This window comes from Macaca mulatta, chromosome 3, assembly GCF_049350105.2.
Source record: "Macaca mulatta isolate MMU2019108-1 chromosome 3, T2T-MMU8v2.0, whole genome shotgun sequence".
Lineage (NCBI taxonomy): Eukaryota > Metazoa > Chordata > Mammalia > Primates > Cercopithecidae > Macaca > Macaca mulatta.
The window spans coordinates 146,870,193-146,885,397 of NC_133408.1; the positions used below are offsets into that span (position 1 = coordinate 146,870,193).

Genomic DNA, 15,205 nt, shown 5'->3' on the forward strand with positions numbered 1-15,205 from the left:
AAAGACTGTTTAAAAGAGTTAACTCCTTAATGTTATAATCAACATATTTTCATTGTATTCTTTTCCAAAGTATTAAATAACAATTTGTAAACTGTCCAAATTTGAGGCAAGAAGAATAATTTAAAACTAAGTAAAAAAAACTTAATAAAAGTTACCTTTGTTACTGATTGGTGCAACTTATACAATGAATTCACTACTGCCACATTTCTTCTCTGTCCTTCAGTAAGAGGCCCAATCACCTGACTTGCATCTCCTTGTGTGGAGAGCTGTAAGAATTCAACATCGAAAGAATGTGTCAAAATGATAATTCACACACACACACACACATACACATACACACACACACACACACACACACACATTCTTTAAGGGGGGAGAAGTTCATGCCCCTCTGACAAAGAGAATGTTAACTGGAAATAGTCAGGTCAAGTTAAAGCTTTGGACTTGAGGTAAAGCCAGCAATCTGTGTAGAGAAAACAACATGGATGTGGAAGTACAATTGGTCCTGCATGGACGGCTCCGTTAGTACTTCACAGCTGATGAACTCTTGAGGCAGGTGTGACCCAAATGCCCCATGTGTGCTATTATTTTGATATAATAACATAGTAATCCTAAGGAATACCTTCTGGCAACTGCCAACTGGGCTTCTTTCTATTCAAATACTCAGAAATAAGCCCGCAAATAAAGAAGGAGGAAAGGAGAGAAGAGAGAGAGGGGAAAGAGGGAAAAAGGGGATGGTTAGAGAAATAAATAAAAATAAACCTAACTCCCATGTATAACTGACAGCCATCCTAATACACTAATGAAATGAATGGTGCAAAGAGGGTATAACTTTGATTTTTTATAGATTAAAAAAAGCCCCAAATTATACTGTGTATAGATTATCAGTAGACGTGGTATTAAAACCTTTCTACACTTGACCTTTAATTTACTTCTAAATTCATGAGTTTTAGGGAAAGGGACATGGAATGCTTTATTATCTCTAACTGTCATGGTTCAAATTTAAGAAAAAATATATCAACCATTCTCATATTGATCAGATTTTAATCCAATCCTCTATAACAATTATTATTTAAAGATAAATTAAACTTGATCAGGACATAGGAAGCATAACCAAGTTAAACAACTCCAATTTATTTTGACTTTCCTCATGGACACAGATAATGACAAACTTGCAAACAAGCTGTGTTCTAAGGTGGTGACCTGAAAATATATTTATTTTCCTGTAGAACTATGTTAAAAAGATAATGCTTAAGCACTTACAAGAGTCCACAAAATCCAACTTAATCAATAATATGATGAACTAATACTAATAGAAACTGAGCTCCCAAGAGAAAGCAAATGATGGGGTCTGTGCCAAGGTAAGGATGGGGAAAGGCTCCTGAATAAGGCACTCTGAAAGTGTAAGTGGCCATGGTGAGTGGCATCAGTGGGTATGGCAGACTTGGGGCGGGGGGATCAGATGCTAAATATACATCTGACTATAATGGGCATTTAAATGTTATAAGCTCTAGCTGTACAATTTTAAAAATCCAATCTCTCTTACTTCTCTTGAGAGTCTCTCCAATCAATTTTGAAGAACAAAGATATGGGAAAGGGAAAGAATTTTTATGTTATTTTATTTCAATTTGTTTTGTGTGCTCAGTATTTAATGAGGAGATATGCCTGCTGCTAGATATGTAAGAATTTTTATGTTATTTTATTTCAATTTGCTTTGTGTGTTCAGTATTTAATGAGGAGATATGCTTGCTGCTAGAAAAGGGTAGAGATCTTTTATTATTGAGGACTGATCATATTTTGGGGGTTTAAAAGTATAGACAGGTCCACGTCACACCCTCTTGGATGCTATTATCAGGAAGACAGGTAATAACAAATGCTGGCCAGGATGTAGAAAAACTGAACCCTCACACATTGCTGGTGGGAATGTAAAATTGGAGGAGCTGCTTGGAAACAATCTGGTCTTTCCTCAAAGGTAGATACAGAGTGACTATGTGACACAGCAGCTCAACTCCTAGTGATATATGTAAGAGAAATAAAAACATATGTTCACACAAAAATCTGTACACAAATATTCATAGCAGCATTTATTCATAATAACAAAATAGAAACCCAAATGTCAACCAACTGACAAATAAAATGTAGAATAACCACACAATGGAACATTACTTAGCAACACAAAGGAATAAAGCTCTGATACAAACTACAACATAGGTGAATTCTGAAAACATTATTCTATGTGAAAAAAACAACCACAAAAGCCATATATTAAATGGTTACATTTATATGAAATATCCAGATTAGGCAAATCTATATGTGCAAAAGTCGATTGGAAATTGCAGTGGGGCAGTGGTGTATATGAGGAGTGAGTGCTAACTGGTATGAGGTTGCTTATTGGGGTGATGAAATGTTTTAAAATTGACTGTGAATATACTAAAAACCACTGACTTGTACACTTTAATGGGTGAGTTATATGATATGTGAATTATATCTTAATAAAACTGTTTTTTAAAAAAGCATAGAAAGAATCCCAGACTTCCAAGGTTATTGACTGATGCTCTGAGAACCTTGTGAAAATGAAGGTTAAGAGATGACTTAAGTTCAAAAGACCTATAAAGCTATATAAAAAGAATATTATAGTTTTGGGTATAAAACGTTATTGACATAAAAGAACTAAAAATGAAACGTCATTATGCCAAAAACAAAGAACAAAATAAAAATATCAAAGTGAAAATGTAAGTTTCCAAAAGACTGGAGATGTAAATAATCTGCTGCTTATCCTGATTTTACTGCACAGAATATAATCAGTCCAAGTCCAACACTTAGCTAAGTGGATGACCGTGTATCTCTCTCCAGTACCACTCTTGTCGTAGTTTTTGTTTTTTTGGAAATATAGTCTCCCCTCAGTATACAAGGAGGATTGATTTCAGGACCATAACACCCACCCCCCCCCCCACCTAAATCCACACATATTCAAGTCCCACGGTGGGTCCTGAGGAACCTGTGTACAGCAAAAGTTGGCTCTCTATATATACAGGTTTTATATCCCATGAATATGGTACTTTTGATCTGCCTTTGGTTGAAAAAAATCTGTGTATAAGTGGACCCATGCCACTGTAATCTCAAATTTACAGAAAGTTGCAAAAATAAAAACAGTACGAGGAATACTGTATGTTCTCTATCTGGATTTACCGATTGTTACATTTTATCCCGTTTGCTTTATCATTTGTATTCTCTCTCTCTCTCTGTCACATACAGGAATGTGCATAATTTGTTTTCTGAATTATACATACATTATGGCCTTTTATATTTACCCTTAAATATTTCAATGTGTGTATTTCCTAATAAGGATATTTTCTTACAAAACCAAAGTTGTTATCAATTTCACAGATTTACATTGATGAAATACTTTTATCTGGCATCAGCCATATCTCCAAAGAGTTCTGGTTCCTTTTAGTGGAAAATGGAATTAGAGACCAAGATCTGGGCACTAGGTTTGCTCACTGCTGTTGACCCCTGCTTCTTGATTAAATCAATCTTCAAATAGATGATCCTTCCAATACAATGGGCTCTCAGTTCCTTGTCCTCTTCTCCTTCAACAATCTTACTATTCACTCCAACTCATTTATCTTCTTCCATGGTCACACTCTATAATCTTGCCATTATAATGACTGAACTCTTTCGAATCTGAGTTTAAGTATGCTACTCTCAGGCTGCCATTTCAAATCTTTCCCTTTGATTTTACTTATTTTTAATTTTAATTTCTGTGAGTACACAATAGGTAGATATGTATTTACATTTCTCTTTGTTTTTTCTTTTTTTTTTTTTAAGACAGGCTCTCTCTCTGTCACCCAAACTGGAGGATAGTGGCATGTTCTTGGCTCACTGCAACCTTCGCCTACTGGGTTCAAGTGATTCTTGTGCCTCAGCCTCCTGAGTAGCTGGGATTACAGGCATATGTCACCATACCTGGCTAATTTTTGTATTTTTAGTAGAGATGGGATTTTGCCATGTTGGCTAGGCTGGTCTTGAACTCCTGGCCTCAAGTGATCCACCTGCCTCAGACTCCCAACATGCTGGGATTACAGGCATGAGCCACTGTACTGGCCATCCCTTTGATTCTAATTCCAATAATTCAGTAACCCCTTTAGACCTCCCAAATGTACCACCTTCTTATTCTATCTCGCAGGAGTCCCTGATACCCATGTCTTTGCTTCCTTCCTTTCTGGATTAGATTATGTTATGTTATTCATTATCATCAATTTCAGCAGTGAGCGACATCTTTTCAGCAGTGAGTGGTATCTTGAGAGGAAATGGGATCCAGTGTACCTGTGGAGATACTGGCTTTAAACTGGGGCCTGGAGAGTTCATTAGTTTTCAGAGAGCAGGCGGGGCAGGGTATTAAGAATACATATATTCATGGTCACTTAGGAAAATTCTAGTCCTGGGCGAAACCAAGTCAATGCCTGAATGTGAGAAGCTGAATGAGCTTCTCACTGGTTGGACTTTAAATCTATGATCACTTAACCAAGGTGGGTTCTTGATGTTGCCTGTCAATACTGTTAAATATCCCATTCATGCTCCTAAGCCCCTAGGAGATTGTTCCTCGCCTTCTCCTCATTTCTCTGATCTCCGACACCTCCTTCCCTCCTCCTTATTCTCAGTTGATGACTCTGCTGTATACTTCCCTGAAAGAACAGAAGCAATCAGAAAACTCATGTTCCCAGAATGTCTGCTGTCCCTACCACTTGCTAGCTGAGTGACGTGTAGCTTCAATTTCTTAATCTGTAACATGGAACTAATAATACAATTTATACCAAAGTATGTTATGTAAACTGTAAAATGCCTTAAAAATGGTAATACCATATATTTCTATCTCCAGACAATTCTATGTCTTATTCGTATTTTCTTTTCACTTTTCCTTTGCTTGGTTCCTTCCCCCAACCTCTAGTCTATCTCAGTACTGGCTAGGGACCAACTGAACAGATTAGCATTTAGGAATGAGAACCAAATGCCAGTGAAGCTGCCTGGAGTTACAGAGTAGGTTTTGCTCCATTTGGGTTGTGGTAACAAAGCATCTTGTACAAAGTAGGCACCTCAACTACTTCATAATCCTCCACTCATCTTCAGCCACTTTAACCTTTACTATCTCAAGCCATTTCCTGCAAGCTCCTTAAAATTGACATCACTAATTCATGTACATGTTCAGCAAGGTGTCTCAAAGTAGAAGATGCTTATTGTATATGCTTGTTTTTTCAAAGCCTATCTTATTTGAGATGAATACAATTGTACCAAGGTGCAAAAATACAGCTTGGCTGTAAAGCACTGAGAATGAGGGAACTAGAAAAGTGGGAGCAATAAGAGATTCAACATTGTAAAATAGGACAAATGTACATACTGATTAATCATGTTACACTATTTCAATACAATCTGGAAAGATGTTAGAAACCAAAAGAGTTGCATTTGAGTTTATTTGTAAAACACACACACAGACACACACGCACGTGCACACACAAGCAAGGAATGAGAGGGAATCCAAATGCTAAACAAATCCTTAAATAAAAATTAAAATAATTCTTATATGCAAATGACAAGATACACTGTTTTTTAAAATTTAATTATCTGAACAAAATATTCTTCAGAAATTCTAATTCTGTACATCTGCTCATTAGGAACAGCATGTGAATTCAATGTGTGAGAAATAACTGATGAGACTAGATAACTGAAACAATAAATTACATAATTATAATAACATGAAGAATGTTTTTATATAACTGTTAATCTGCAGATGAAATGACCAAAATCTCCCTAAACATCATGCCTGAGGACTAAAAGTAAAAGAAATAAAACTGACAATTCAAGGGATGAGTTGGATGACAACTTTAAGTTTCTATTAAGAAAATCCAAGAATTATTTGTGGGGAGTTATAAAGTTGATGACTCCAAAAAATGTCTAAAAAGAACAAAATAATATGTTATAGATTACTTATAAACTACAAAAGGGTAAGTAAGTTACTTTCCAGATATTAAGGAAACACTTCTAGTGGTCTATTTATGCCCACTCCCATGCATACAGAAGACATCAATAATCAACTGTGGCCCTTTTATGGTCTCTCAACATTGCACTCCAGGCAGTGACTACAAATCTCTAAGACTTGACCCAGGGCATAAAATCTATTGGCAATTCCTGATCTATATCATATCAGGTTTTTAGATATACAGTTCAATGATCCTCTAGGTCAAGAGATACTAAGGAGCAATATATTCCAAGAGCCTCAAAATTGCCACACCCTTACATATGTAAGAAAATATTGTAAGAAATATATTGTAAAAAAATTCCAGACAATGGAGCCAGGCATGGTGGCTCACATCTGTAATCCCAGCACTTTGGGAGGCTGAGGCAGGAGAATCGCTTGAGCCCAGGAGTTTGAGACCAGCCCAGGCAACATGGCAAAACCCCATCTCTACAAAAAATACAAAAATCAGTTCGGTGTGGTGGTGCGCACCTGTAGGTCCCAGTTACTTGTGAGGTGTGAGGATGGTGTGAGCCCAGGAGGCTGAGGTTGCAGTGAGTCAAAATTGTGCCACTGCACTCCAGTCTGAGTGACAGAGCCAGATCCTGTCTCAAAACAACAACAGAAACCAAAAACGAACCCCAGAAAATGTATCATAAGAAAATAATACAGAAAAGTTTATACACAAAGATTATATTTATAAAACGGAGAAATTGGAAAACCCGACATATCTAAGAACAAGGGAAAGGTTGGGTCTATTAGGCAATTTTGAAAATGTATAGGAAAGGACAAATCTGTAGGTTCACACAGCAATTTGTCACTTTCCCAGCACATCAATCTAACTAAACTTTGAAAATAAAAGAAACTAATTTTCTTGAGTGCTAAAACTATCAGAAAATATTTTCAAGAAAATATTCCCACAGTGTATGTCACACTTTCCTGGTTTCATAAATAAGATACACAGAACATGGACCTGAAGAAGGCAAATTCTACTTAGGTTAACCATTATAAATGTTCACTAGTGTTTGAGCAGTGTGTTTATGCTGTTACATCTCTTCTCTGCTTTTAGTGACTTTATCCGAGCTTAGTAGGGTATATAGAGCTGCATTCCCCTTCATTCATTAAACAAACTTAGATTACTACCTCTTTTGATATTTGGTGTTTCCTATTCTTCTTTAAATTTTAGTGATTTGACGAGTCCTCCCCTTATTCCTAAGGTGTAAACTTTCTCTTTTTTGATCTTTTTTTGATATTCTTCCCTCATCTTGGTCTAATTTGCTTTGAAGTGGGAAACCAGAGGACTAACGATGTTAAAGCTGGGAGACTTTCCTATGAGTTACATGTGTGTACTTTAGTTTATGGACACTGTAACATCAATTCTAGCAGTTCAGAGAATGAGTTCATTGCCTTCTTGGTTCTTAGTTATACCCTAGACTGTTAAATTTATCAAATATTTGACAATTTAAAAAAGAGGTTTTTACTAGCTATTTACAAAATAAAGACAGGTATAATTGAACCATAGAACAGATTCAATGGTAAAGTTGTATCTTAACATCAGACTAAATCTTCACACAAAATCTGTTATTAAAGAGATGATAGCTAGAGATGGGATCCAGTTTGAACAGTTAATATATAACTGAAAAGTGAGAAACAAAATCATGTCTTGTTTATGCATGAGAGATGAACATGAACAACACACAGGAATAAAATACAGCTTTGTAATTCAAAGCTCTGTTGCTCAAACACCACCAATTCCCATTACACAAAGCCCCTTTCTCAACCTAACTTTCTCATTAACCTTCTCTAGATTTTCCATGTTCCTGTCAAAACCTCCACCTGGCAATACAGGGGGTAAGAAATGCAAACACAATTTGCTAAGAATGAATCATTTAATCAAATCTATTATCCTCCCTAAGAGCTTTTATTTTTCTTGAAAGGGTCTTAAGCTTTTGAACAGCAGATAGAATTTCTACCTACTAATGACCTAAACACTGGCCTTGTTAATTAAATTTAGAGTCATAAGTCTGCATATTTCTAATTATTTGAAAAAGAAAGAACTGTTCACTTTCAGGTATGCTGAGATTTTCCTACTTTCCAATAATGAATACTGTAAGTAATTTATTAACAACTTAAAAAATCCTTCATATCTACATGAAATGTAGAGAATAAGGCCTCTTTGATTTACAGTAATTTGATTATAGTACAAACTAAACTTCAAACTACAGAATTTCAAAAAAGAATGACAGTTTATTACTCTGAGGGATACAGAATAACTAAAATCCTAGCTTCCTAGTATTAATGCCTAATTAATCAATACAATTAAAAAAAAAATAACTGGGGTAAGGGCCAGACATGGTGGCTTACACCTGTAATCCCAGCGCTTTGGGAGCTTGAGGTGGGAGGATCGCTTGAGGCCAGGTGTTGGAGACCAGCCTGCACAACATAGTGAGATCCCCACCTCTATTTAAAAAAAAATTTTTTTAAATGTAATTAAACCTGTACTCTTACATGCATTATTACTTTTCGTAGTAAGAAATTCTTTTTTGTTGTTTTTTTGAGATGGAGTCTCACTCTTGTTGCCCAGGCTGAAGTGCAATGGCACGATCTCGGCTCACTGCAACCTCTGCCTCCTGGGTTCAAGCAATTCTCCTACCTCAGTCTTCTTAGTAGCTGAGATTACAGGCATGCACCATCACGCCTGGCTAATTTTGTATTTTTAGTACAGATGGTGTTTCTTCATGTTGGTCAAGCTGGTCTTGAACTCCTGAACTGAGGTGATCCGCCCACCTCAGCCTCCCAAAGTGCAGGGATTGTATGAGTCACCGCGCCCGGCCTAAGAAATTCTTTATATATAGTCCCACAATAATCTTCAGTTCAACTAAAGTCCTAATAATAAAAAAGTGTATTACTGAACTCCAAGTTAATTAGGTTCTTTCTGTATATTGGTTTTAATATTAATGTTTACAATGTAAAACCAGGAAAAAAGGTTCATTACCTGATTGAAAGCAGGAATTCATTTTGTAAAACATGGCACTATTATATTTGTCATTCTATAATTGTGTTTGCCATAAATGGCTATAACAGTTTGAGAAAGTATCTCAAGAGAAGTAGTTTTAAAGGATATAATTCCAATGTGGCTTGACTGACCCTCTTCCCCACCACAGTCTCTCGTTTTGATAGTGGATTTGTCCATTTCTCTCTATAATTCTATCCACATATGCTTTATTAGTCTGAGGCCGTTTTGTAACGTATATCATAATTCTTTGCCTTCCTAGTAAACTGTTCCTTTTCTCAATATGTGACCTTCACAATCCCTAATAATGCTTTCTGACTTAAAGTCTATTCTGTCTGATGTTAATATCGTTGTCAGCATTCTTCTGATTAGTATTTGCCTGAAATATTTTTTCTCCATTCCTTTACTTTCATCCTTTATCTGTCCTTATATTTTAGGTATGTCACACGAAGCTGAATTCAGCCATTGATTCTATGCAAATCGAAAAATGTCAGTGGCCAGTTTAGTATATTTATATTTATTATGACCAGTGATGCATTTGTTGGAATTATTTTACTACCTTTTTATAAACTTTCTCTTATTTGTCATGATTCAATTTTTGCCTCTTTTGTTTCTGTATATTTTTCAGCCTTTTACTCAGCTGATAGTTTCCTTTTTTACCCTTTTCCATTAACTTAATTCTAAGTTACATATTCTATTTCTATTCTTTCAGTAGTCATAATTGTTAATATTATATTCAATTTAAGCCAGGCGCGGTGGCTCATGCCTGTAATCCCAGCACTTTGGGAGGCCGAGGCGGGGGGATCACGAGGTCACAAGAACGAGACCATCCTGGTTAACTTGGTGATACCCCGTCTCTACTAAAAATACAAAAAATTATCTGGGCGTGATGGCGGGTGCCTGTAGTCCCAGCTACTCGGGAGGCTGAGACAGAAGAATGGCGTGAACCCAGGAGGCGGAGCTTGCAGTGAGCCAAGATCATGCCACTGTATTCCAGCCTGGGTGACAGCAAGACTCCATGTCAAAAAAAAAAAAAAAAAAATTATATTCAACTTAATCCTGAACAATGACATGCATTTTAAAATGCTTTAATATCCATCACTCTTTCCTCATTTTATACCTTAATGTGGACTTGTATTTTAGTTCCATCTTACTTCTATGTTCCATATTAGTCACTATTCTAATTTTATGCAATTAAAGATTAGATTTACCTACATGTTTATCAATGTTTTGTGCTTATTATTACTTCTTGCATTCTAACCCTTCCTTTTTGCATTAGATTTCCTCCTTCTGCATTCAACCATTAAATAGCTTCCCTCTCATTCTGAGTGAAGGACAAAGCCCTTACTATAGCCTGCTAGAGCTGGCAGGATCTAGGGTTAAGGTTACACAGTTTCAAGGATGTCAGACTGGGTCACAAGGAATTCTGGAAAAGCAAGAGCATTTAATCAGTTTTAAGTCTGTCAGTATTCAAGAGTCCAGGCTTATAAGCAAGAGGATCTGGGGTTGAAGGTATCATTTTATGGTGGTATAACCAAAGTCCAGAACACACATTGCTTCAATAATTGCCAGGCTGCTACTGCCTTTTTAGGCACTTGGACTTGCCTCTTCAGTTCCATTCATTGTGATCAGTCCCTCTGAATACTAATCAAATTATTCCTTCTTGTAAAATCTTACATATGGTAAAAATTGAAACAGAACTGAAAGGCATAAACTTTTTCAAAAAGTTTTCTCTCTTGGGTTCTTAGCAAAGATAGTACTCACATATGCTTTTTTTTTTTTTTTTTTGAGACGGGACCTCCCTCTATTACTCTTACTGGAGTGCAGTGGCCATGATCTTGGTTCACTACAGCCTCCGCCTTCTGGGCTCGAGTGATCCTCCTGCCTCAGCTTTCCAAGTATCTGGGACATCAGATATGTGCCACCACATCCCGCTAATTTTGGTATTTTCAGTAGAGATGGGGTTTCGCATGTCGCCCAAGTTCGTCTTGAACTCCATGGCTCAAGCGATCCACCTGCCTTGGCCTCTCACAGTGCTGGGATTACAGGTGTGAGCCATGTCGCCCAGCCTCACCTTTGTTTTGAATTACCAAAAGTGAACATAAAAAATCTAGACCCAAGAAAAGAAAGATGTTACACACACACACACATACACACACACACACACACACCTCTTTACTCCTTCATTTTCTCCAAACTTCCAAAATATATACTACATTTAGTTTTGGTAATGTTATTTTAGGCAGTTGATGTTTAAACTGGAGAAAAGTGGCTGTTTGGTAAAATTAATTGTTTAGTGTGAATTTTAATATACTGTGACTGTCTATATGTGGGATTGTTTCTCTCTCAATGTTCCATTTTTCTATACCTGTGATAATACTTTATACTTCATTATCTTAACTAGAACTTTTTTTTTTCTTTTGGTAGAGATGAGATCTCACTCAATTGCCCAGGATGGTCTCAAACTCCTGATCTCAAGTAATTCTCCCTCCTCAGCCTCCCAAAGTGCTGGGATTTACAGGCGTGAGACACCACACCTGGCCTTTACTATAACTTTATGAGTCTTCTTATCTAGTAGAGCAAATCACTCTGCATTGTTCCTCTTCTTAAAAAAGTGTCTTGATTGCCAAGTGTGGTAACTCATGCCTGAAATCTCAACTACTGGGGAGGCTGAGGCAGAGGATCCCTTAAGCTACAGTGAGCAAGGATCATGACATTGCATCTAGCCTGGGCAACAGAGCAAGACTCCATCTCTTAAAACAAGTGTCTTGGTTATTCTTGACATTTCTGTATTTCTGTAAAAATTTAACAATCAACTGATCAACTTTTTTTAAAGTTAGAATTTTTATTGGAATTACATCAAATCTATAGATCAATTTCAGAAGAATCAACCTCCATATAATACTGAGTCATCTAATACATGAATAGCACATACACCATCATTTAAAAAATTCTTCTTCAATTTCTCTCAATACAACTTATAGTTTTCAGTGTAAAGTCTTGCCCATATTTTGTCAAATTATTCCTAGAATTTGAAAATATCAAATTCTGGAATTTGATATTTTCTGCTGCCATTGTAAATAGCCTTTTATACAGTGAATTCTATTTTCTGTTTGTAGCTGGTAGATAGAAATAGGTGGTTTTCAGTGATACCTTGTATACAATGATTTTACTAAAATCATAATTCTAGAATATGCTTTTGGCTTTAATCATGTTCTCTATTGTTTTTTTAACTTGATTGTTTTCTGCTCTCATCTTTATTATTTCCTTCTTATGTGTTATGGTTTAATTTGCTCTTTTTTTCCTCTCTCTCTTTTTAGTTTGTTAACGTAGAAGATTAGATCCTTGATTGAGATCTTTTTTCCTCCCCAATAAAAGTATTTAATGATTTGAACTTTGCTGAGTTAGCTGCATCCTACAAATGCTAATACATTTGTTCTATTTGCATTTTTATTTAGCTCGAAATATTTTTTTAAAATATCCCTCTTTGGCCTATAGATCATTTAAATGTTTGCTGTTTAACTTTCAAATACCTGGGGGATTTTCCAGATAACTTTCAGTTACTTGAGGAGGAAGAATCACAGGCCTCTTTAAAATCTGTTAGAGCATTTTCCCAGGAAAATTCTGTGAAAGGAAAATAAATCTTGGGGCCCCCAAAATCACTAAGCTAAAGGGAAGTCACCCCTCTGCTCACTGAGATAAATGTATATCTGATTGCCTCCTTTGGAGAGGCTATTCAGAAACTCAAAAGAATGCAACCATTTATTTCTTATCTACCTACGACCTGGAAGCTCCCTCCCTACTTTGAATTGTCCCGCCTTTCCGGACAGAACCAATGTTCATCTTACATATGTTGATTGATGTCTCATGACTCCCTAAAATGTACAAAATCAAACTGTGTTCTGACCACCTTGGGCACATGTCGTCAGGACCTCCGGAGGCTGTGTCTCTGCAAGTCCTCAACCTTGGCAAAATAAACTTTCTAAATTAACTGAGACCTGTCTCAGATATATGGGGTTCACAATTTCAAAAATATTTTGAAAAATACTTCTGTTTTCATAAAACTTACAAATGGAACTAAGTTTTGTAAGTTTTATAATTTCCTAGGATCCACAAATCCCCTAAACCCATTGCCATTGCTAGATTATCAATTCCTGCCCTACGATACTGAATATGCTAAAAAGATTTTCTAAGAGATAGAGACAGAGGATTTTTCTTAATTCCCATTACAGAGAGAATCTTTCCATGTCACCATTTTTGCTTTTAGATATGTCTCAGAAAATACTCTAAACGGGCACAACCTAATACTAGTGAGTTGAATAAAAGCTGCTCAAAAGTGTGCTACATGTCTGATATAGCAAAGGATAATCAAAGACAATCCATAGCTTCTAAGATTCAAACAAGCTTGCTTATATTCAAATGAAGAGTTTTAGTTTGCATCCTAATTTTTAAAAGGAAGTCTTCCTCATTCTGGGTTTGTGCCTAATACATGTGTTGGGGGAGGGGTAGTTATAGTTGCCCCATTAATCATGCCTCCCTCCATATAATTACTGCAGGTCTCCAATTCAGAACTGTATCTAATGCTGGTAGCTGGTGTCACACTGGGATACTGCAGATGTAGTTCCTAAGCATGTTTTGGCCTTAGTTCCATTTGCAAGGCAATCTTGCTGTCTGTCGCACTAGGTTGATGCCTATAGCGGCCCTGGGCAGTAAACGCAGGTTTTCTTTAAATCTTATTATGAGTACAGCTATAACTTTAATGTGATATGCATTTGTATGTGGGTGTATGCTAGGAAGGAGGGTGCTCTAAGTAAACCACAGCCTAACTTTGACTAAATGTTGACAATTTTATCTCCCAGAAATATACTTTCAAATAGCGTAATTTTTAAGCATACACGAAGGCATTAAATTATAGTTCATACCTTGGAAAAGGGTAGGATTAAAAGCTCTACTTGATCACTAATATGCTTCAACAGATATAAAAGCTCTATAGTGTTAGGACTTCCAATCCCAGTAAAAAATTGACTATGTAATTGACCAATTCTCTCAATGAGAACATCTGGAAAAACTAAACAACATATTTCAAAAATCTTCTTGATGGTATTGAAGTGATAACATGGCAGTAAAAAATTATGGTGCAAGATTCAATTACCCAATTTCTTTTCAAACTTCTAATACTAATATTTTCTAGGGTGGGTATGGAGGATTCCATTTACTCAGATACTAAAAAACTTCATATTCTGGAATGAAGAAAAAAAATTTTAAATGAGAAAGATAAAAAAAAAAAGAAAAGGAAAAATGTTTGAATATTATATGCCTGTGGCAATGAAAAGAGGTTTAGGACAATTAGAAAATGTGATAAGAGGTCAACATATATAATTTAAAAGTCATATAGAAAAAAGGCTTATGATTTTTATAGTAATATTAACATTAACTGAAATCATTAAGTAAATTACCATAGCAATGAATTTCTCTCTTCTTTGGCAGTGAAGGTGGTATCAAATGACATAAAAATTTAGCAAAAACACACCATTAGGATTCAAGTAGGGAGCGTACATCTTTGGGAATAAAAATAAAAGCTCAGCCAGGTGTGGTGGAGTTGCCTGTGGTCCCAGCTACTTGAGAGGCTGAGGCAGAAGGATTGCTTGAGCCGAGGAGTTTGGGGCTTTAGAGAACACTGGTTGCACCTGCGAATACTCCCTGCATAACAGTCGGGCAATGTAGCGATACCCTGTCTCTAAATATTAAAAATTAAAATTAAAAAGGTTCATGAGCTCTCTTTTTTCATTGTTACATGCTCTCAATTTGGCTTTGTGATAGATGGCATAATTCGTCCCAATTCTTCACCTACTTTGTATGTACATTCTTTGCTACTTAATTTTGTACTGTGGAGGGGTTGTTTTGGTGAGTGAGACTTATGGGAATATTTTCTCTCCTGCGCCCTGTCTTCATCATGAGATCAGGCCCAGGATAGCCTGCTGCAGGATTAGAGATACATATAACAGAGCAGAGTTTTAATATGGTTAAGGCCAGCCTAGAACAGCAGCCAGCCAGTCTTGTGAGTAAACCCAGCCAACCTCAGTAAAGCCACCTAGCTAGTCCCCATATGACCTGAGAAGCATGAGCAAAAATGCTTACTGCGTGTCACCCATGTCAACAGCGGCTGTCAGTTACATAGCATT

At 36.4% G+C, this 15,205-nt stretch overlaps 1 protein-coding gene across 1 annotated transcript in view; it reads right to left on the minus strand.

Annotated features, from left to right (window-relative positions):
- COG5 (component of oligomeric golgi complex 5) overlaps positions 1-15,205 on the minus strand; it is a 363,078-nt gene that overhangs the window by 55,517 nt on the left and 292,356 nt on the right. The window contains exon 15 of the mRNA XM_015134669.3: positions 156-266. Coding sequence (XP_014990155.2) covers positions 156-266 — 111 coding nt within the window. The remainder of the gene's footprint in view (positions 1-155; positions 267-15,205) is intronic.